Source organism: Myotis davidii, unplaced genomic scaffold (genome assembly GCF_000327345.1).
Source record: "Myotis davidii unplaced genomic scaffold, ASM32734v1 scaffold455, whole genome shotgun sequence".
NCBI classification, from domain to species: Eukaryota; Metazoa; Chordata; class Mammalia; order Chiroptera; family Vespertilionidae; genus Myotis; species Myotis davidii.
In genome coordinates this window covers 2426088-2450781 of record NW_006287459.1, presented here as the reverse complement: position 1 = coordinate 2450781, position 24694 = coordinate 2426088, and the positions used below count along the sequence as shown (strand labels likewise).

The 24694-nt window shown below is 36.0% G+C and overlaps 1 protein-coding gene across 2 annotated transcripts in view; it reads right to left on the bottom strand.

The window, feature by feature from the left end:
• The window catches only part of SLAIN2 (SLAIN motif family member 2), a 42876-nt gene extending 19245 nt beyond the window's left edge, over positions 1-23631 (bottom strand). For both annotated transcript variants that reach the window (XM_015560989.1, XM_006759260.2), the window contains exons 1-5: positions 23427-23631; positions 15580-15744; positions 13715-13876; positions 9473-9832; positions 8651-8788 (exon numbers count right to left, since the gene is read on the bottom strand). In XM_015560989.1, the coding sequence (XP_015416475.1) occupies positions 8651-8788; positions 9473-9832; positions 13715-13876; positions 15580-15744; positions 23427-23616 (1015 nt within the window). In that variant the 5' untranslated portion in view covers positions 23617-23631. The remainder of the gene's footprint in view (positions 1-8650; positions 8789-9472; positions 9833-13714; positions 13877-15579; positions 15745-23426) is intronic.
• Positions 23632-24694: the final 1063 nt, after the last annotated feature.

The window sequence follows — 24694 nt, the reverse complement described above, 5'->3', positions numbered from 1 at the left end:
ATGTGTGTATGTGTGTATGTGTGTGTGTGACAATTGAGGGGTTTGGAGTAGAGTCAGAGCATCTGCTTTTTAAAGTGATCAACAAGGAGTTCTAAGCTTTCTTCAAAACTCCGAATCTATTAATTGCAATAAAACTCTCAAAACTGGCATGTAAGTAGCAGCCAGAGCCATCCACAGTTATGGTTCCAATGAGCTGATGAGTCCCACACCTACCAGTGCAAGCAACTATTTAAGTGGCTTTAAAATTTCACTCAATCAACATGAAGTCAAGATTGAGATACCTCTAAGATAGATCTATCTATCTATCTATCTATCTATCTGAATATAGACAGATAGATATAGACAGATAGAAATCTGGCCAGAATATAAAAATCATTGGGTTGAGAAAGGGAAACTTGATATATCATCAAAGAGAATTAAGAATTTCTCTTTCACTCTATTGTTTAACCCTATCAATATTAACTCTTTCTGATAGTAAACATTTTAAAAAAGTAAATGTATTTGATTTCATATTTTATAGCACTCCACATTTTTGTAGCTAAGTAGTATTGTATGCTAACTTAAATATTATCAGGCAGACTAGCAAAAAATTCTCCAGCCCTAGCCCTGGCTGGTGTGGCTCAGTTGGTAGAGCACTGTCCCATGCACCAAACTTCAGTAAGGGCACATACCCAGGCTGTAGTTTGATCCCCGGTCAGGGCATGCACTGGAGGCAACCAAATAATGTTTCTCTCTCACATCAATGTGTTTTCTTTCCTCTTTCCCCCTCTCCCTTTTTCTCTCTCTAGAAGTAATGAAAAACATAGCCTTGGGTAAGGATTAAAAAAAAAATTCTCCAACCTAAAACAATCAACTTTATAATGTATTACCTCATATATATCCCACAGAAATACAGGATGCTATATCATCACTGAATATTCTTTTATATATTTATTCACACGCTTCCAACCATTTATATTTTCATTCATTTATTCATTCATTCATTCTTTAAAATAATTATATGCTTTATTCCTGATACTATTTTAGGTACAATGGATTCAGTAGCTAACTACAGACAAAGTTCCTACTTTCAACTGCTAATATTCTAGGAAAGGAGAAATAGATAATAAACAAAGAGTAAAATAGTTGCTATGAAAAAAATTAAGTAGGAAAGGGGGGCAGGAAGTAGGAGACAAGTTGCAATTATAAATAGGGTGATCAGGAAAGATTTCCTTAAGATGACACTTGTGCAAATATCTGAAGGAAAAGAGTCATATAGGTACCTGGGGAAAGCATTCTAGACAAAAGGAAAAGCAATGATAAAGGACCTGAGAGGTAGGAGTGCCCCTAGTATGTTGGAAGAATAGGAATTAGGCCACTGTGACTGCAGGGAGTAAATGAGGACAACGGTAACCAACTAAATGTATGCTGGCAATCCACAATGTCTATTAACCATTCAATTTTTATATGAGGGGTTAATATCAAATATCTTTAATCAACTGTTTTAGAAATGTTCTACTTAAATAACTATGATGATTCCAACAGATCTTATTTATCCCTCAGGTCTCTGGGGTGATGTCACAATGGCATCTATACACAAGTGAAACTGTCGGATGGTAATATAAAGAATCAGACTGCAAGTATAATCAGTCAATATACTCTAAATTTGTCTAATAAAGACAGAATGAAATGAACAATTTTCATAGGATACCACATAGTCACATGTTATACAAATAAGAACAAAAATTAAATTTTAATCTGAATTATCTGAAATTTGGTCAATTTTACAAATACAAAATCATTTTTAAATGACAACATGTAATAGTTAAACTGAGTCTCCAAATCTTCCTAATAAAATTTAGTGTTAGTTGCTTTAAAATATTTATGGTTTCCCTGGTTCCTCTTTTAATCCTCCTGTATAATAAAAGACTAATATGCTAAGTGTCTGTTTGACCAGTCGCTGACACGCACTGACCACCAGGGGGCAGATGCTCCGACTGGTAGGTTAGCTTGCTGTTGGGGTCTGGCCAATCAGGACTGGGCATGATGGGCCAGACAAGCCCTGGAGCCCTCCTACAGTCCCTCTCAGGCCCTGATAGTGCACTGGTGGGGTCCCTTGGCCTGGCCTGTGCCCTTTTGCCATCCGGGACCCCTCGGGGGATGTTGAAGAGCCAGTTTTGGCTGGATCCCCGCAGGATTATTTATATAATTTCAAATTAGCAAGACCTGAGTGTGAGAAGCAAAGATAGTACATTATTCTCTCATGCTACCATTATTTAGGCTAATGTTTTCTTCTACAAACCAACTCCGAAAACCTCTATTTCAGTTAAAAATATAACACCATTTTCCAAGTCACTATAGCTCAGTTTTCTTTAAATTCCATTATTCATTCCTGTAGTTCTACAGATCTATCCCTTCCTTTACATCCCCACTGTTTCTTAAATACCTAATTCAGACCATCATCACCCTATGTTTAGACAACAGTCTCTTTTGGTCTTCCTATAGCCAAATCTTTCACGTGCATCAAGGGAAGGGTGGTGAAAATGCCACCCTCCACCACACCACCCCCAAGTGCAGGCAATAAGTAGGTACGCTGTCTGTAAGAAAATTCGGAAACAAAAATAAAACCAGCTTTTTTTTTTTTATCATCATGTCCCAGCAATAATAATGTCAATGATAAAATGTTCCTCCCTGAAGAAAATATTTGTTGGCCTTAGTTATAAAGAATGGCTGCAAGGTACGCTTGAGTTTCGTGTGTTTTTTTTACTAATCCTCATTTAAGGATATTTTTTCCATTGATTTTTTTAGAGAGAGCTGAAGGGAAGGGAGAGAGAGAGAAACATCAATGTGAGAAAGACACATCGATTGGTTGCTTCCCACAGGTGCCCTGTCTGGGACCTGGGCCAGAGATTGAACTTGGAACCAAGGTACATGCCCTTAACCGGAATTGAACCCAAGACTCTTCAGTCCAGAGAGAGGGCCAATGTTCAAACACTGAGAAAAACTGGCCAGGGTGATACTTGAGTTTTAATAACATATATATAGCTTCAAGTTGTCACATTTGAATATTTATCCTTAATAAACAATACATTTCATATAAAAGGTACTTAGGAGAACTCCCAGTTATAAAGTCTCCCCTGGCACCGGTGGGCTCAACTACACGTTTCTTTTAAGAGTAAGCTCATAGCAATTTGAAATCATGCTCACTTCAGCAGATTAAGTGCCCAACCCCTGTGGTCCAATAATATATTCCTATATTTAAACAGATTAGAAATAAACAGTAATGGTAAAGCGATTATAAAATCAATGAAACAGAATGTTAGTCCAATTCTATCATTATATGTGACTTTGAGTATGTATTTAATTTTTCAAACTGTGAAGACATTTAAAACTCATTGCACTTGATTTCCAAAGGAACAAAGACATAAACAGTATGGCAATTTCTGAATTTAGTGTAAAATGGGATTTTTTTAAAAAATATATATTTTATTGACTTTTTTTTACAGAGAGGAAGGGAGAGAGATAGTTAGAAACATCGATCAGCTGCCTCCTGCACATCTCCCACTGGGGATGTGCCCGTAACCCAGGTACATGCCCTTGACCGGAATCGAACCTGGGACCCTTCAGTCCGCAGGCTGACGCTCTATCCACTGAGCCAAACCGGTTTCGGCATAAAATGGGATTTTTATGAATCTCTGCCCAACTTATCTTTACTTTGAACATTTTCCCTATTTGTATAGCAGTTGCTTCATTAAACAAAAAACAATCTCAAAACCCAAACCTTTTAGAATTAAAAATTGAAGACTGTTCTTCAATCAATATGAGTAAAGATAATTAGATAAATCTGGGTATAGTGTGCATTGAGCATAAATAAAAGAAGATAAATTCTAAAGAAATTGACAAATTTTAGAAGTTAAGCTGTAATATTCATTACTGTGCTTAACCAATATGTAAAAATATTTTTTTCTTTAAAAAAAATGTATGTTGATTCTATTATTTTTACTGAGTTATAAAATAGAAAGTTTATAAAAGAATATTTTCATTGTCTGCCTTTTTCCCTAGCCTTTATTATTATTTAAAATGTTTTTATTGATTTGAGAGAAAGGGAGAAGGGGGGAGAGTGGGGGAGGGGGAGAGAGAGAGAGAGAAAGAGAGCGCAACATCGATCAGTTGCCTACCTCCCTCCTCTATACACCCTGATTGGGAACCAAACCTGAAACCTGGGCATGTGCCCTTATTGGAAATCAATCAGCGACCTTTCAGTGTACTAGAGGATACTCAACTGAGCCACACTGACCAGGGCCCTAGACTTTTTTATTACAACTCATCCCACTTAATTATTTAACATAATTTTGCCATATAGGGGGAAATTTTGTTTGTTTACAGATTTCTTATTCAGAGTCATCCTTCAATCCTCTCTCCCTTTCCTCCTCCAATCTTCTCAGTGTTACCAAGTCTCATATCATCTATTTCATTTTTAAAAATTCATCCAGATCTTATCACTGCCTGTACTATTGCCTTTGTTCAGATCATTTTTTGCCCAGATTATGCAATAGTCTTCTAAGGTCTCTCAACTTTAATCCATTCTCTACAATGCTACCAAATTGAATTTTCTGAGAATATACTGATTAAAAGCCTATCATTGTTCCACACACTTACAGGATAAAATTAAACTTCTTAATATGAAATTTACAAACTCCCACAATCTGTCCCCTACCTACATCCCATCCTTAAGACTTCATTACTGATCTCACTGTTGGGAAAACTGCGCCTCCTTTCTTGATGTGGCAACACATAAAATCCTCTTAAACTGGCTGAGATTATCTCTCAAAATCTTTCCTGTAAACCTCTTCACACTGCTGAGATTAATGCCCTGTTCCCACAGAAGTTCCTGCCTATCACTCCCAACTATTGAAGTGCTCAGCTGTCTCATTCACACCTATATTCCAAGTGCTTGGAACATAATACACACCCAAAATAAATATCTGTTGAATAATTAAGAAACACATAAGTAACTGACAACTGTATAAACTAACCATTCAAGATCCTCTACAACTGAAGTCTATTCCATTGGTTCTCAAACCTGAATATGCCCCAGAATCAGTTGACAGAAGACACTTCTCAAAAAAATAGATTCTTGTCCCCATCCCAGATGTATTCAATCAAAGTTTCCAGAAGCAAGGGCCAGAAAAACTACATTTATAAAATTGCTGCAAGATTAGATAACTGACCCAATATCACTGTACTACTTATGCTTAAATGTCCCACAAATATTTCATTCATTGTTTCAATAACCCATTACACAAATTTATCATGGCATTTATTTCAATTAATGTTTTATAATTACATAAAATTCAAATGTAACTTTCTAGTGTTTTGGTTCCAAGCAAAATCTGGATGAAAATTCCTTCCCCATGGACCTCTGGCTATGGGTAAAGCTGTCTGACAATTGGTCCTATGTACTTTTTCTCTGGTGGTATACTCTGTACACTATATAAAAATATCCTTTAATTTGGCTAAATGTAAGCCATGGATAAATATTACACTAAATGATTTTCTGGCAATTCAAAAAGAATCATGCTCCAATAAAGTTATCCAGGAATATTTCCAAGATGCCTACTCATTTGCAGTCAGGTCAGCATAATGTAATCCAAACAATGATTGGGAGGAAATGAGGAGACTCAGAGAGGAGAGAGTAATTTGGCTTGGTTTTGCCACTTTTCTAGTTATATGATGTTGTACATAGAATTTATATGGATCTCTGCTCCCTCTCTATAAAAATAAAAAATGTGTTATGTTTAAATGAGATAATACATGTGAAAGTAAACATTTTAAAATACCAACCAAAGTTTGAAGTTTGAGTATCACTTTTCTTAAACCAAAAGATTGTCCTGGATTTTCTCCCTTCTTTTCCCTTATCTCTGAACAAATAATTCCTGTATTTATCTGAAAACTAAGCTTTCTACTAACTCAGGCTCCAGGAGTCTTAGAAAGCAGGACACTGGTCTTTTGAAAAACTCTGACAAACATTCCTTCCTGTAGCTGGAGAAACTGAGAAACAACATGTAGCCACAACTTCTGCAATGCTCTGGTTTTCTTAAACTTTTTAAGTTATGCACATTTTCCAAATATATGAGTAAAAAATTAGTAAAGCCATAAAAATGAAAATATATAAGAACTCTCATAATACTCATATTTGAATGCCAGCACCCATAATAATGCAGCCACAGCAAATAAGCATATAAAAATAGTGATTGGCAGAGTAACAAGGCAAAAGAAGTGGTCCCTTAGGTGGAAATAACAGCAACCTTGCAAAGTTAGGTTCATGCAGATCAGCAAGTCAGAACCAAAGCTTTATCATTTAAGAGCTGGAAAACAAATACTTAAAACAAAATGCAACATTCTTTATACTAACTATACAAAAAATAAAAAATACTCATTCACAAATAAAGTGTATAAAACTTGCTATTATATTTATAATGACATACCAAAATTAAAAGGCTATTAGGAAAGCAGTATGTACCACACGCTAATAAAAATACTTACACATATAAAGTTTTACGTATCAAAGATATATGTAAAATTTTAAGAAATATAGGTAACATATTTTGCTTGATAATATATTAATTTTAAATATGAAGCTTTAAATATTTTTATAAAACAAACTTTAATGTTTAAATATGCAAATATTCTGGATTTACTACTTTGCAAATACATTTTTGTGAACAGTGCTATTCTACACTAAAATGTTTGTGACATTTCAATTACAAAGAAGCTTCACTATAGCTACAAATATAAAAACAAACAAGTATATGCAATTTTTAAAAAAGGAAGGTACCCTACTTTCTCTTCTGCCTGTAAATTATTCAAATATTGAGACATACCATTATGAAACTACATACATAAACACTAGGCAAGTATACCAAGAGGTGAAAAACCCAGAAACGGGATTTCTCAAGTGTCAATTAACTTAATTTGCAGGTTTAGAGGCACAAAACCTATTACCACTGTAGGGATAAAAGAGCTTAAATTGTATCTTTACTTTCATTTTTAAAGTTTCTGTGAATCTCTATTTTCTTTACCATTTCATACGAGTAACATAATGGCACTCTTTATCATAAGACCTAGAATACTAAGTTTAAAATTTAATTTGGTAAAAACAACAACATGGTTTTGTATATAACCAGCCAAATCAATGCAGTATACAAATTTCTGGGTAACAATTTTCCATTGTGCCTTACATATTAGAAAAAAACAAATATTATTTCTGAAAAATGTTTATGTCTTAGTACTAAACCATGGATGTGACAACTCTTTAGGTGGACTTGGGCCCTTGAACAGAATCAACATGGGTTTGAATCCTAACTTGCCACCTATAAGTTTAACATCACAGATAAATTATTTAAGCATTCAAAGCTTCAACTTTTTAATTTGTAAAATGTGTTAATATTTGTACCCAATTCATAGAACTGGTTTGAGGGTTAAATAGGATTTTTCATGTACAGTATAGTATAATGAGAATTTCTGTAATATAAGTAATATCATATGCAATTGGTAAATAAGAGAAAATTCATCAATATTTTTCACAAAAGTCATTTGGGTTCAATGTATTTTTTCCTGGTCTGTTATTTTTGAACCACCAATAGCAGCTTAACATAAAGTACATAAAGTTAGCTAACCACAACAGAAGCAAGGAGAAACTAAAAAAGAATTGAATGCTTTCGATTCTGTACTACTCAATAAACAAGTTATAAATGGAGTGAATAACCTCAGGCTTGTATCTTCTTCCTCACAGCTTTGAGGAAATGAAGAAACACATCACAGTGACCACTGACAATAATATGATATGAAAGAACTGAATGAGTCAAACTACAGCACTGATGTGATGTGGGCTGTGGGATACATGGCATAAATGCTGAGTATTTCTAAGATTGTAGAAATAACTGTGATAGTTTGTTTAAAATTGGCTTGACTACTATCCTAGTTAGAAGCAATACTTTTTGGAAAGTGTTTCAATCTTTTTTAATCACCTTGCACAGTAAAGCACACAATGCCCATTTACTCCCGCATCACTTCTTGGCTCGGTTTGGCCCCTCTTTCTTAGAAGTTCTTTCTGAATGATTCTCTTTGATCTTTATGTTGCATATGTCTCCTTAATTCAACAGTCTCAACCCTTCTGTTCCATTAAGTCACCTTTAACTATTTTTATTCTATTATTTGTTCTATTCTATTTGTTCTATTATTTGTTGGAGTTCTTTATTCATTAAAAATTCAAATGGTCTTAATTGTGCTAGTATTTTTATAGGATCACTGTTTTTATTAATGCTTCAGTAAGAAAGCTGGTTGGATTTTAAGTGATCTGTCCCAGGACTAATGTCCCCCTAAATCCTGTCATTTTAATGTGAAATATTGCAGAATGTGAGGTTTTAAGAAATATATATGTGTATTAACATATTATATAGTTAGCCTTTCCTTATTTTCAAATTTGGAGAGACCAGCGTTTTACATAGGTATAAGTATTGATATAATTGGGTATGTTACAGGGACAACTTTTAAATTTTAATATAGCTATGATTATCTTATAACAAGTAATAGTTTACTACATTTTACTAAATAGTTTAGTCAAGCTACTCAGCACAAAATTAACATCTATAACATGAGAGGTACTTACTGGCTGAAGCCTGAGGTTGCATGCGAGGTATTCCTCCATTTGGCACTTGAAAATTTGAGTCACTTCTGCTGCTTTTCACTGAGTCAACTTGTGTATTAGATGTTCGGGACAGGTTTGGAAGACTGCGTCTTAGTTTTTCTATGACAACATAATTTTAATTAAAAATAAAAACCATTTTCTCACATAGAAAAAGAAAATATTAATCAGCATTCAAAAATCAAATTTAAGTATTTTATATATTTTAGAAGAGCTAACAGGACGTACACATCTTTTATCAATACACAACTCAACCCAGATTATATAAATGAGTAAAATAAGAAGAACTTTAAAAAGAACTATAGCCCTGGCCAGTTGCTCAATAGTTAGAGCGTCGGCCCAGGACCTAAGGATTGGGGTTCGATTCCTGGTCAAGGGCATGTACCTTGGTTGCAGGTTCCCCAGCCCCGGTAGGGGCACATGCGGGAGGCAACCAGTCGATGTGTCCCTCTCACATCGATGTTTCTCTCCTCCCGGACCCCTTCCACTCTCTCTCTAGAAATCAATGAAAAAAATATCCTTGGGTAAGGATTTAAAAAATAATAAAGATAAAATAAAAATAACTATAAATTATTCATTTAAATAAAAATCTATATATAGATCACTTTATGAGTAGAACAAAGCAAACATAATCAAGTAAAATTAAACTCACTTTCTCCTTTACTTTTGTATTGATTCACTATTAATTAAACGGTAAACGAACTAAATTCTTCATCTACTTATCTGAAATATAAAACCCTGGTAAAAATTGTCACTTTCATACTGAAATATGGAACATTTGATTACCTTCATTTTTCACATTGCTTGTCTGTAAATCCGTGGGATGACCTTGAAGTGAAAGGCGAGGTTGCTGTAAGCGGCTAATCATAGGCTGTGGGGACACTCTACTATATTCTATTCCCCGAGCAGGAGATCTTGAACGAGGTGAATTTCTGGGTGACTGCTTAGGTGATGGTCGAGGTGAATTGCGTGGTGATGGTGAAAACCTGTTAACAGCAGGGTATACTGCATGATGCATACTGTCATCTTCATCATCTAAACTCTGTGCATCAAGTTCCTGATCACTAAAAGTACCCCGTCTCGTAGAATTGCAAGATGAACCAGAACTGCGCCGAGATGTGGTAGCTGCATATTCTTGCCGGAGACCTGATGATAATGAATGTGTAATTTTACTTAATTATATTTTTAAACATTCAAATATTTTTAAGGTTTAAAAGCAAAAGATTATCATTGAGAACTTCAAACAGGGTATACAGTGTAAAGGCAAACTCTCCACTTGAATCATCTTAGATAGCCTCCCATATAAGGATGCATAAACCACACCTCAAAGGTTATTTTTAAACTCAAGGAAGTTTTATAAACCTTTGCCCAATTTCAACATTTCTTCTTGAATCTGAAATCTATCAAGTAGAACCACAAACTTAAAAATATTTCTACTCCTAAAAACAGTAATCCAAATTCGAGATTAACATTATAGGAATAGTGTGGGAAAACAATTACTGTCCAGCCAGTAAAGAATACAGTGAGGCCCTGGCCGGTGTGGCTCAGTTGGCTGGGCTTTGTCCAGTGCACTGAAAGGTTGTCAGTTCGATCTCCAGTGGGGGGTTCGGGAGGGAGATGTGGGAGGCAGCCAATGGATGTTTCTCTCTCTCTTTCTCTCTCCCTTCCTCTCTAAATATCAATAAAAAATCTTAAACAAAACAAAACAAAACAAAAAAGAATACACAGTATTCTAAACAAACTTCCTGATACCAAATCATTGGATTGGTTAATCTTATTCAAGAAGATGATGAAGGAGCCCTAACTAGTTTGCTCAGTGGATAGAGCGTCAGCCTGCAGACTGAAGGGTCCTGGGTTCGATTCCTATCAAGGTCACATGCCCAGGTTGTGGGCTCCATCCCCAGTAGGGGGCATGCAAGAGGCAGCCAATCAATGATTCTCTCTCATCATCGATGTTTCCCTCTCTTTTTCCCTCTCCTTTCTTCTCTGAAATCAATAAAAATAAAAAATAAAGAAGAGGATGAAGGAAACTTCTATCCCACCCTGAGGAATTCAGTATTTGGGCATAAATGAAATTTCAACTGCTTCATGATCCAAGATACTCCCTATGTATCTTGATACCTCCAGAAACACCCAAACAAACTTACAAGCCCTTCAACAGTATAAAAACTTCTAGAATAAAAAAATTGTTGCTACATATTAAATGAGAACAACTATAATTTTTTAAAAAAGAATTTAGATATTTTGAGCAAGTCCTGCTAACTATTAGCAGTCTGGTCTAAAAGATGTTAGAGTAGCATTTAAACTTTTAAGTTATATATTCATACAGTATTCCCTCCTTATCCACAGTTTCACTGATTGAGGTTTCAGTTACCTGCAGTCAATCATTTCTAAAATATTAAATGGAAAATTTCACAAATAAACAATTCAAAAGTTTTAAATTGCATGCAGTTGGGAGTAGCATGATGAAATCTCATACTGTCCCGCCCCAGTACTGCCTGGGGTGTGAATCATTATCCCTCTGTCCAGTGTATATGCTGTATATACAGTACAATAATCTACTTTGAGAGACCACATGCATATAATTTTTATGACAGTATATTGATGTAATTGTTCTTTTCTATTAGTAGTTATTGTTAAACTCTTACTGTGCCTACTTTATAAATTAAACTTTATCATAGGTATGTATGCATAGGAAAAAAAATAGCATATATACAGTATCAGGCATCCACTGGGGGGTCTTGGAAAGTATCCCCAACTAAAAGGGGGGGGGTACTACTACACAAAGAAAGTGCTATCAATATGGTCCTCTCAAATGGTGAGTGAGAAGCACACCAGGGTATCTATAAAACTACACACTCCCACGGCCCACCTAGCCTTTCAGTCAGGTTTGGGGACCACTACAGTAACCAACGAGTTACTTAGTGTCTTAAACTAGCAAACATGGCTCTAAAGTTACCTAACATAAGACAACAGATCAGTGAAAAGAACTCTGTTTTAAAAAAGAAAAATCCAGGACCCTTTCCCCCTTCTCTATGTGGGAGTCTATTCTGTGGGACTCTTCCCTCTCCCCATGTGGGAGTCTGTACTTGTTCTTCAATAAATCTCCACCTTTACTATAAAAAAAGAAAAAAGAAAAAAAGAAAAACCCAGATTTCACTGCAGGCTCTCCATAACAAGGGGAACTAAGGGGGCCCCAGTCATTATGGGATTATACATCTCTCATACTAAGAATGAGGGGGCTTAACTAGTCAACAGTTCAAATCTGTAATTCTACATTTCTACTGCCAAAACCCTGGAGAAACGATGTTGTGAAAAAGAAAATCATTCTCTTAAAGAAAACAACAAAAAATGACACTGGTGTTTTCAAGGAAGAATCATACACATTTTTTAGTATCTTTTTTTTTCTTAATTCACCAGGAAAATATTTGTGCATGTAGACAGCTTAGAAAGGATTAAAGTAAGGCTAAAATTTTTATTATTTGTTACCAAAGCACAATATAAAAACTACAGCAAATAGTTGGCTGTGTTTCTAACAAAATAGTGGGGTCAAAAAAGTCAAGGTTCAAAGAATTGGTGAGTTTACTCTAAGTTACAGTTGGGCAGCATTCTTTATTCTCTTTTTCACATCCACTATGATAACTAGCCCCTCACTAGCTGACAATACCACAGTCTCAGTTGAGGTGCTATACAAAATTACAGAAGAGAGTACCACAATTATAGTTTCTAGGGCTGAAGATAAATAAAACAAGCATCAAGTCTTTCTATCTTTCTAAGGAAAGTTGTGTGACAATGGGAAATGAATCAGCAGAATAAGAACATTTCCTAATAAATGTTATAACTTGATAATACTACATATTTATATAAAAGAAAGGGTCTAAGGAAAGTTTTTGAATTAAATTATAGCAATGCTCCATTACCCTCAGCCCACTGTCACTGTGCAATTTGTGTTCAAAGGATCTTTTTATTATAAAGGCTAAAGGGATCACTTTAGAGATTGCTTATTTCACAATTAAGTCCACGGCATCTGTAATAAAATGTACAGGGAAGAATAATATTATAACCAACATCTTACATTCACATGAGAGCCAAGGCATAAACCCTTAAAGCAGTATGAAAAATTGTGTGCTTAGATACATTTTGGGAATGACAGGGGCATAATTTTTATTGGATTTTCAAAGGTGTCTGTGACCTAAAAAGTTGTAAGGACCACTTTGCAAAGCAATATCACATGCATCATTTAATTTAAAGTCACAATTCCAATGTTCTCATAAAGGTCTTATTTATGTTCTACTACAGGTCCAATGCACAAATTTGTGCACAGGGGAGGGTGGGGGGGGCGGGTCCGATCAGGCTGGGCAGGCCAGGGGGAGGAGTCATGGGAGGTTGGGCCCCGCCACCCATCAGGCAGGTTGGCCGGTTACAGTGCGCATCATAGCGACAGGTGGTTCCGGTTGCTTGGCTTTTATACATGTAGATACCATACATTCTAAGGGAGGCGATATTTATCACAAGGGAATAAAAATTGCTCCTTGGAATGTGAAAAAAATCTTAGTGACCATAATAGATTGTGTCCCTCAAAGTATATAGAGACACAAAGCATATCTGTGGTCTTAAAATTTCATGTGGGGCAGGGGACATAAAATATCTAAAAAGGCACCTTATTGTAGCAACAATGAAAAAAAGGTTGAGAAACACTGGTCTACATTAAAAAAACCCAGAGTAATAGCGTAATAACTACACTAGTGAGTTTTAGTGCAGAGAAACATGCAGGATATGATTACCAGTCATGAAAGCAGAGTAAAACCTGCCTGCCTTTGTCCTCACATAGGAAACTGCTTTACATAAAATGGACTCTGAAAACAAGCTAACAAACAAGTCCATATGTTGAATAAGCCTCAAAAATGTCAACATCTCAAAAATTTCAACATCTCTAACTACACTATTTTACACTTTAAGATATATTTAATATTCACAACAAAATTATATCGTATGAAAGACCTCAACTTTAACAATTAAAATACTTACTTTCTTCCTGCATCCGAGCTAGAATCTGCACATCGGTTACATCATTTAGCTTATAATTAGATCCAATGGAATCTTCATCTAATTCTGAAGCACTTAACTCACTGTCTATAGAAGATTGAGGACTGAGTGGAGGATTTCTGTCTGATGAACTTTTCAAATTACCTTAAAAGAAAATCAAAGTTTGGTGAAACAAAAATTGAATAAACTTGATATTATATCTTCTGATTTAGTTTATTATTATTTTGCCTTTTGCTTATAAAATTCCCAAATATTGAAATAAAAAATTGACCTTATTAAGAATAGGGAGGACCATAGAGATTCCTAAATACATTATGGCATAAACATAAAACACATTTTGTTTAACTATAACTTATCTATTCCTCTTATAAAACAGATACGCTTTCAAAACAGTTCCTGACAAGTAGTTAGTTTTCAATAATGCAAATTAGAGGATTTTTCTACAAGGTAGCCAATGATACTGCTTTATAAATAGATGTACTTATGATGTGGTGTTTTCTCCTCCCAAATTCATAGTCATTAGCAAACACTATCATCTTTTCCCTAAATAAAAGTATCTATTTTTCCTAAACCAGAATACTGTAATTTGAGGAAAATCAGGATTCCTTAGAAAGTTAGCAACAAACCAAAAAAAGAACACTAGCTCATTTCTCCTACATTATGCCATGTTTATAAAATTCTTTTGCCAAACTAATGAAATGCTTATCCAAGGAATTCTCTGAACTTTAGTAGGGAAGCACAAAAATGGGGTGAAGAAAATGACTAGATAAAAAAAGTATTTTGTTGTTCTGAACCAAAAGAGGGAAAGAAGACAGGGCAGAGGAATAAAGAACATACATATCCAAGACAGTCCAACTTCCTTCTAAGGAAATGCTTTCATCAGATCACCTTCTAGTGCATAATAACAAAATGACAGCAGTGTCACTACTATTTCTAATATGAATTTATTTAAAGAGCTTGTTTTCCAGAATTCTTCACTGTAAGTCAGCTCCAACGTAAAAGCACATAAGAAAAGCAAGAATATGAAATAATATTTATATTATCAAGATAGGCATAATGAACAGGATCTGGAAAGTCAGGCTCAAATAGTGCTGGAATAAAAATCTTTTATATTAAACAAATATAAAAGATTAAACTTTTTACTATGACAGTAATGGGTGAAATATGTAGCAAGTAACAACCTATGTGCAAAGCAAACAGCAGGATCAATAAAGACATCAGACTAGAGAGCACTCAGGTAAAAAATGTGAGATGGTTAATATTTTAACTTTTAAGGAAATTATAATAATTATCCATACAAAAGCAGCAATAACAGTAACTGAATTAGTGAATTCTAATGAACAGTAAGCTACAGAGTAACAATGCAGTTTCAGAACCAAAGTGGAATATTCTTTTCCCAGTTTACAGCAATCTATCCCTCCCAAGTCATTTAGGGCTCCAAACACTCTTTTAGCACATTCACATATAACCTTATACTATTATTTAAGTGTAATATCAATATTAAAATCCTATTAAAAAGTTTTTAATTCTGTAGCTTTTATAATCCAAGCAAGTTATGAAATAAGCATCTATTGGTTAAAACAATCAATCTTGGGACCTTATTTAATGAAGCCAGATTGAAAAACTTTTAAGTACATGCTAAAGAAAACTTCATGGATGTAAAATGGCTCATCTGTATCCCTCTGTATAGTATCTGGTGCCAAGTAGACCCTCAATGATATATTCTCTACTCAGTTAAAAGTTTCATAAATAAAATAACTTGAACTACTGATGAATAAGGTATTTTCTCAGTTAGGGCAGTAAGTTAAAACCCATTCTTTAGGCATTCCATTTCATTTTCTCCTTACCTGAATTTCCAGGAAGTATTAGCTGCTTGACTATAGGAGGTCGCACTGGGGTTGAAGATGGAGAATTGAAACCACTGCTGTATGGGCTACTTGCATTTGGACTATAAGGGCTTGTATAACTCATGGAGTTGAAAGGATTATTATATAAATTCTGCCTCTTGAGAGCTGTATTAATGAAAAGGGGGAAATCAAATTTAATAACTGAGAAAAAGTTAACATTTTATTACATTCTTATAGGTGAAAATATATCCTATCAGTAATCCCAACAAAATATTTTCATTATCTTAAATTGTGTTATGCGAGGAAAAGAATAGCTACACCAAACAAAAAGTAATAGCATAGAAAAAATATCTCCTCAACAAATTATTAGCCACTAAATGAATGTTCTATTTAATTGGGAAGTTTTTTCCAACCATATCAACCTCATATGGCCTTGAAGAATAAAATGAATGTAAAGGCAATTTGTATTTTCTCATTTTTCCACAACAAACTTTTTGTGTTAAAAAAAAAAACTATGAAATAATGAGTTTTTAAAAAGCCTTTTCAAAGTTTGGATTTTTGAGAAGAAAAAAAAGCAATAATAAGTAGGTTAAGGTCAAACATGGGAGAATGCTCTTTAAAAAAAGTCCTCCTCCCTCCCATTTTTCTGGCTCAAGAAGAATATTTCTGCGCCACCCCCCCCAAATATATATATATATAGTGCCACACATATAAAATAGAAACAGTACAAAAATAGGGCTAAGAAATCAAGTGAAATTATGTACAAGAAATATTAATACTTGAAATAGTACTTCTTTCTTCTACCCTATTCTAAAATCCACAGTTTATTCAATATTTCTGACCATCAGCAAAGCACTGTGTAGAAATACAATGGGGCCTTGACTTACTAGTGTCCTAACGAGTTTTTTGAGATACCAGCTATCTCTCTGCCGATTTTTTGCTTTGAGTTGACAGAGTAATTTGAGTTAATGAGCTCCTTAACGAGCTCGGTCTCGGAACAAATTAAACTCGTAAGTCAAGGCCCCACTGTAGAGACAAATGTGACATGGTGCTTTTTTCTCAAAAGGCCAAGTAGTTTAGCCAGAAAAAACGACTATTTCAAGACAAAATGAAATGTGTATTATCACAAATGTGCAAAGCTTTGTGGAATTTATGAGATAAGAGTAAGGTACCACAATTGTTAGAAACTACGTAAGGCTTTTTCGAAGGAGAGGCACTGCTACAGTCTTGAAAGGATGAATAATAATATGCTACTGAAAGTGAGGAAAGTATGTGCTTTTGTCTGTGTTTATAACATGAACAGAAGCAGTGTCTTGAAAATGTACAGTATGTTCAGGGATTAAGAGTGAATAACCTAGAAAGGTAGAGCACATGGTGAGGTACAACAGGGAAAACCAGCTGGGGCCAGGTCATGGGAGGCCTGAACACTATGCTCAGGAGTCTGAACCTCAATCAGCAGCAATGATAGTGCCAGCAGTGATTTTGGAGCAAGAGTTATATGATCCAATCAGTTTAGGGGGGACAAACTGAGGGGGATTTTGAAGTTGAATAGATTAGCCTGAATTAAGGCAGTATAGGTTTTTTTAAAAAAAGGAATAGACATTAAAGATTGGGAAAAGGGGAAAAAAAATATGACGACTCTGAAGTTACTGGATAGTGTAGAAAGCCGAACAGAGTAGTTTTATATATAATTCACTATGAGACAACACACCTCATTTTACAATATTTAGTATGTAGTGTGTACTAGTAGCATGGTCTCCAAAATACTGACCTGAACAGAAATGGGGCTGCTAACTTCTTTCTATCTCTTTATTCCTCCATCTCCTTTGAAACTCATTCTCTTTAACTGGTTATTTACTTAATCACTAGCATTTCAAATCCTCAGCCCTTTTATCTTCTCACTCTATACCATGTTCTCTTTACTGGGAAATCTCATTCATACCCATGACATTAGTTATTGTCTATATTCCTCAAACTCCTCATTATTTGTATGCCCAGTCCTAAGCTTTTCTGAGCTCCAGTTCCTTATACACTACCCATTCAGTCTCCCCTGCAGGTATGGAAAATTTGCCCCAGAGCCAACATCCTAACTCACAATTCTTCCACTAAAAATAGAATTCTCTTTCTGGGGCCCCTATGTCAAAATGCTAACAACATTTCTCCTATCACACAAATAGAAACCTAGAAATCAATGTTGATACTTGCTTTTCCCTCATTTCCTCATATTAGGTTCATTCCTTTTTACTTCCACAACTGCATCACTGCCCTTCCACCCCCCCTCCCCCACCTTACCCAGCTATCCTCATCAATCCCCCCCAAGAGCATCCTACATGCTCTTTTGGCCTTCTCGTTTACTCTCCACACTATAGCTGAGCAAAACTATCAAAATGGAAGCCTTGTCTTCCCACCCACACACATACACACTTAAATAAAACCCTTTGATATCTTCCCATTACTTTTAGAATCAAATCCAAATCTTTAATGTGGTCTATAGGGCCTTGCAGAATCTGGCTCCGTCATATATTCTCCCCTTATCTCATCGCTTCCTTCCTACGGCCACCCTGGCTCCTTCTAGTTCATGTTTGCCATGCTTCCTCCCACACACCCACATAGGCCTTCTCTACCTGAAACACCCTACATCCTCTTTCCTCTTAGCCCACTTAAATTTTTCTGAATCTTTAGGATTCAGGTTACATATCACTTCCTGTGGTAAAATTCCTGTTCCTTTATTACAGATCACCCTTTAAAGTAATTATTTGTATTTACATTTCCCCTACTAGATGATAAACTCCATGGATGTAGACACAATGTTAGTTTTTCCTCCGCCCTTTTCCCAAAGCCTAATAATGGGGTTCTCAATAAATATTGATTATATGCATGAAAGAATAACATTAATTTAAATACAGATGATACTGAATACCATGTGAATGGATGAAATAACCCAAAAAGAGAGAAGAGGGGACCTGGGGTACCCTAAACTTAAAAGATGGCTTCATTGCCCTGGCCAGTGCTGCTCAGTGGTTAGAGCGTTCCTGGCGCTGAAGGGTCACAGTTTTGATTCCCAGTAAAGGCACACCCTGAGGTTGTCGGTTCAATCCTGGTTGGGATGCGTGGTAAGACAACCCATCAATGTTTCTCTCAGATCAACGTTTCTCTTTCTCTCTCCCTCTCCCTTCCTCTCTCTAGAATCAATGAAAACATATCCTTAGGTGAGGAGAAAGAAAGAAAAGAAAGAAAAGAAAGAAAGAAAGGGAGGGAAGAAAGGGAGGGAAGAAAGAAAGAAAGGGAAGAAAGAAAGAAAGGGAAGAAAGAAAGAAAGGGAAGAAGGAAGGAAGGAAGGAAGGAAGGAAGGAGATGGCCAGATAGGAGTAGGAGGAATATAAAGTTTTAATGGGACAGTATTTTAGCATGGGATGATGAAAAAGTTCAGAGATGGGCAGTAGTGATGTTGCATAGCATTGTGAATGTACTTACATTAAATATACTTAAACTATATATTTAAAAATGGTTAAAATGGGAAATTTTATGTTACGTAAATTTTACCACACACACACAAAAGAGGGAGAAGGAAGAACGTTCAAAGAAGACTGAAAATAAAACAGCAGAAAGGGTTGGAGAAGGTAAAAAGGATAATGCACTACTATAAAAAACCAGAGAACATCATCTTAGGAACAGGTGGTAGCGCCCTGCAGAGAAGCTGAGTCTGATTTGCGAAGAAGTTCTCGTTGGCTTACCAAAAAACACATTTAAAAAAAACAAGCTCTCTTCCAACTTGGAAAAATGGGGTTTATGATTACAAGGTTCTGACTTGAAATAGCCAAGTTATTTTTCCTTTAAGTATACATTATATTTATAGCTCTAGCTGTTGCTCTGTGCATATATGGCTATAGAATATAGATACTGTTAAACAGATCTAGTACATGATTACATCTAGTACAAGAGCAACAGCTTCTCTTACACACTGCTACTATCTTTAATACCCTTTATAATAAAGCAAAAAGCCACTCACTCAAACTGTTATTTTTGAGGAGTAACAACTTTGGTTTTTCTCCTCTAAGTCTAAATTGATAATTATCAATGGCTAATAGTTCCCATTCCTTAGGATGTTTTAAACCAGAGATTGGTGAACTATAACCTGTGAGTCAAATCCAGCCCACCACCTGTTTTTGTAAATAAAGTTTATTGGAACACTGCCATGCCTGTTCATTTATGTACTAACTATGGCTACTTCTGCAATAGAGCAAAGTTGAGTAATTACAACAGAGACCACATAGCCCACAAGCCTCAACTATTTATTATCCGGCTCTTTACAAAAAAGTTTTGCCAACCTCTGTTTTATATGTTTATCTATTTATTGTCTGCTTCCCCCATTAGAATATAAGTTCCAGAAAGGGACTTTTTCTACTATTTTATTAATTGCTATATCCTCAGAGTTAAGAAAAATATCTAGCACATGGTAGATTATTAACATATAACTTCTGAATGATGAAATTTGTAAAAAATATATGTTTTTTATTGATCTTTAGAAAGAGAGGAAGGGGGACAGATAGAAACATGCGCCCTACTGGGGATCAAGTCTAAAACCCGGGCATCTGCCCTGACCCAGAATTGAACCAGTGATCTCTGAGTGCATGGGATGATGCTCAATCCACTGAGCTGGGGTGGATGCTGAAAATTTTTAATTAAATTGTAAAATGTACTTACGTTATTTCTAAGGTAAGACAGAATACTAGAAATAGCTCCTAAAAGTATTTTACTAGTAAATATTTTTCTAAACAATAGCACCTAACTGAAATTAATTAGAAAATTTCCAATTTTTAAAGAAATATATTTTTATTGATTTCAGAGAGGAAGGAAGAGGGAGAGCGAAATAGAAACATCAATGATGAGAGGGAGTCACCAATTGGCTGCCTCATGGACACCCCACACTGAGGACTGAGTCTGCAACATGGGCATATCCCTGACTGGGAATCAAACTGTGACCTCCTGGTTCATAGGTTGATGTTCAACCACTGAGCTACACCAGCCAGGCCAGCTGTTTTTAAATTGTGAAATACTAGCTTGTCTACATATTTCCAAAAATCTCTTATGAATGTAACTTAAATCAAGCTCCATGATATAATTCTAAAAACACTTGCTATCCAGACGAAAACATTTAAAAACTACTACGTAGAGGCTATTACTTTTTACAAAGGGATTCTCCATACAGAGGAAAAGTAAAACTTTAGTGTAAATATAGGCTCAGAAACTCTGTAATCATATCCAGATGTTATCCTAATATATAAAAACCCAGGGTCCGTAACGCCCAAAACGACTGAAGACTCAACCGACCGGAAGTCAGTCCTGCAGTCAGTTCTGGGTTCCTGTGGTGACCCAGCACTGAATGCCACCGCTGTGAGTGCAGTGACCCAGCACTGACTGCTGAGGGGGCTGTGGATCAGGCCTGGAGAGAGGCCTGGACAGAGAGGCAGGGTCTGATCTGTAGCCTTCGTGGCAGCTGTTGATCAGCCCTTGCCTCTCTCTTTCTCTCCGGGTCTGGCCAGCAGCCGTGCCTCTTTCTCTCTGGGCCTCCACGGGGGACTGCTGATCAGTCCTGGAGATAGGTCTGGAGACACTGACTGGCATAGAAACCGACCAATCAGAACCAAATCTGGGTGAACTGTGAGGAGCCAATGGCTGCTTAGGATGCTGACTGGCATAGAAACCAACCAATTAGAACCTAATCTGGGTGAACTGCGAAGGCAGAACCTAAAGTCGGGCTGAAGAGGGGTTTTAAGGGCAACAGCTGTTTGGTGTAAAGTGTAAGAAAGCGGTTCAATTTTTTTAAATATATATTTTATTGATTTTTTTAGAGAGAGGAAGGGAGAGGGCTAGAGAGTTAGAAACATTGATGAGAAAGAAACATCGACCAGCCCCCTCCTGCACACCCCCTACTGGGGATGTGCCCGCACCCAAGGCACATGCCCATTACCAGAATCGACCCTGGGACCCTTCAGTCCACAGGCCAACGCTCCATCCACTAAGCCAAACAGGCCAGGGCCGGTTCAATTTTTTAATGACTGGTTTGGCAGTATAGTGCATATGGCTGGCTACAGTCCAGATATAGGGATTATGCATTTTTGTCTGCCAAGAGCATCTCCTCCTGGAGAAAAAGGCTACCCCCCCATTTAAGCAATCCTATTGTATAATAATCTATCTATACTGATAAAAGAGTAATATGCTAATTAGACCAAGTCGACTGGCCATTTCCACAGGCCAACGCTCCATCCACTAAGCCAAACAGGCCAGGGCCGGTTCAATTTTTTAATGACTGGTTTGGCAGTATAGTGCATATGGCTGGCTATCAGTCCAGATATAGGGATTATGCATTTTTGTCTGCCAAGAGCATCTCCTCCTGGAGAAAAAGGCTACCCCCCCATTTAAGCAATCCTATTGTATAATAATCTATCTATACTGATAAAAGAGTAATATGCTAATTAGACCAAGTCGACTGGCCATTTTCCGGATGTCTGACTTCCTTCCGGACAAAGCCATGGTGGTGGGGGCTGAGGCAGAAGCAGTTAGGGGCAATCAGGCCAGCAGGGGAGAGTAGTTGGGCGCAAGATCAGGCCAGCAGGGGTGGGTAGTTAGGGCAGATCAGGCAGGCAGGCAGAGACAGTTAGAGGCTATCAGGCAGGCAGGCAGGTGAGCAGTTAGGAGCCAGTGGTCCCAGATTGTGAGGAATGTCCAACTGCCAGTTTAGGCCCAATCCCACAGGGGTCCCCAATTAGAGAGGGTGCAGGCTGGGCTGAGGGAACCCCACTCCCATGCACAAATTTCATGCACGGGGCCACTAGTTTTCATATAATAACCAAACTCCTTACAACCAGCCTACTGCATTTTTACTGTATGCCCATTTAACTTTTTAGTCTCCTCTTTGTCTCCCCTGACCATTTTCAGTTTACAGTTTAAGAGAACTCATTATTTTGATAATAAAGCCAAAATAAGCAAATTTAAATAAATCTCTGCCAAGTAAATTATAAACCAAAGAACTCAAAAACCTACTTTGGATTAGTACTCACACATCAATCCTTTCCTGTGAGAGTATTCCAGAGAACAGTAACATTCTTAAGAGACTGAGAGAAATTCCAAGAAAGAGTCAGTAATATTTTTCCTATATTTCTACCCACACTGGCATGCTACACTAAATGCCACAGTCACAGTTACATTTTGCCAGCTCTGTTAATGCCATAAACAAAAGAGAATAAAAGCAATTTAAACTTTAAATGACAAGTTAAAAGAAAAACATAACAAGAAAAGGAAATGAATACATTTACTAAGCACTGTGAATCAGAAAAACATGCTAGGCTCTTTCATAAACATATTTAATCCTTAAAACAACTTTACAAGGTTCTCTATTCTTATGAGAAAACTGATAAGTAATGCGCAGTCACACAGTAACTAAGTGCTAGAGTGAGAACAAGGTCTTAACTTGTATCTTTCTATCCCATCAGAATTTCCACAAGGTGGTGAGATAATTAGACAAACATTTTAAAAGTAGTTATTTGTTTTCATTTGTATTAGAAAAAAACCACATAACATATAAAATCCAATATTTTGTGAATATTTTCTTTAGAATGAAGCTAAATAAAAATGAGATTGAAAAAGTAAAATAAAAATAGAACAATGTTATGTGCATATAGCAAAAACTGATGATGACATGCACAATGAGATTTGAAAAACATTATCAGGCAAAGAATTGCCTTCTTAAAAACAAACTGCACTATATATTTGGTGTTTTTTTTCTTTGTTTGTTTGTTATTAAAGAAAGCAAAGAGATGAATTTACAAGTGAAATTATATGCATACCTGACATGGTTTGATCAAGTTTGTGGATAAGAGATTTTTTAGCACATTCAACATCAGGACTTGGGTAATCCAAAACTTGCCTGCACCAAACTAATGGGCTAACCGATTTCTGCATTGGTGTAAGTTTTTTCTTTGGTGATGAATACAGCCTAGAAGAAAAATAAAACAAAAACAAAAGGGTAACATTCATTATTAAGCACAAGGTTAAAAGATAGGGATCCTTTTGGATAGGTTTAAATGGAGGAGGGGAGTAAAAATAATTCAGCATGTTTAAAATCACCCACATTTTACTTTGGGCACAGGAAGAAATGACACTATAACCATCAATATAAACCCAAATCTCAACTACTAAATGAACCCAAAGGAGGCCAACTGTCTAATCCAAAAATGTCTTATTTTTCTTTTACTCTCTTTATAGAAACTATGAGGAAACACCTATCTTTAAAATAGTTTATTGTATTTTCATTAGTACACTAGAGTCCCGATGCCTTTCTACTTCCCAGTTCCCTTCCAACCACAAACCACACAAAAACCTACCATAAGTAATTCATTCCATTTAGTTAAGCAGCACCCACTCTGTAGCCCTCTCTCTTTTCAAACAATAATGTGTCAGAAAAAAGCAACACTTAAGTCCTTAATAACTTAATATGAATTTATAAAACTACGTCAATCTAAGGAAAGAAGGGATGGTATTTTATAAGCTCCTGGGTAAGGTTCGCAAAAAGAAAAAGAGCAGAACAGAGGGGTGGGGTACACTTAAATTTCCTACTTCATAATTTTTTCTCAGATTAGTCCCTATTATGTCAAGATGTTATTTCAAATGTGAATCCGTATGAAAAACATGAAGTTACTTGAATTCTAACCAAAGTGGTTTTAAATTGACACTTTAAATATATCCCTATAGTACCAGAATTGACAAAATACTTTCTAATGGCATTATGTACTTTTCCCATCCCTTCGATCTTCTTCCCTATCTATAATTTAGGTCTGTCACTCATATCTGATCTAGATCACCAAGACTAACAGGGAAAATGATGATTTCTCTAGTCCACAATTCATATTTATTTGGACAAAAATAATGAGATAGAATCCCGATTTATGAAATAACTCAAAATTAAACCAATGGGATTCATTCTATTTCCAACTTAAATACTGCAAATATCTCATAACAAATACCTACCTCAGCATCCCAGCTTTCATTGCGATAATTATCATATACTGATATTCTATGTTAGCAAGTATTTAGCAAGCAAAGTCTATAGATGACA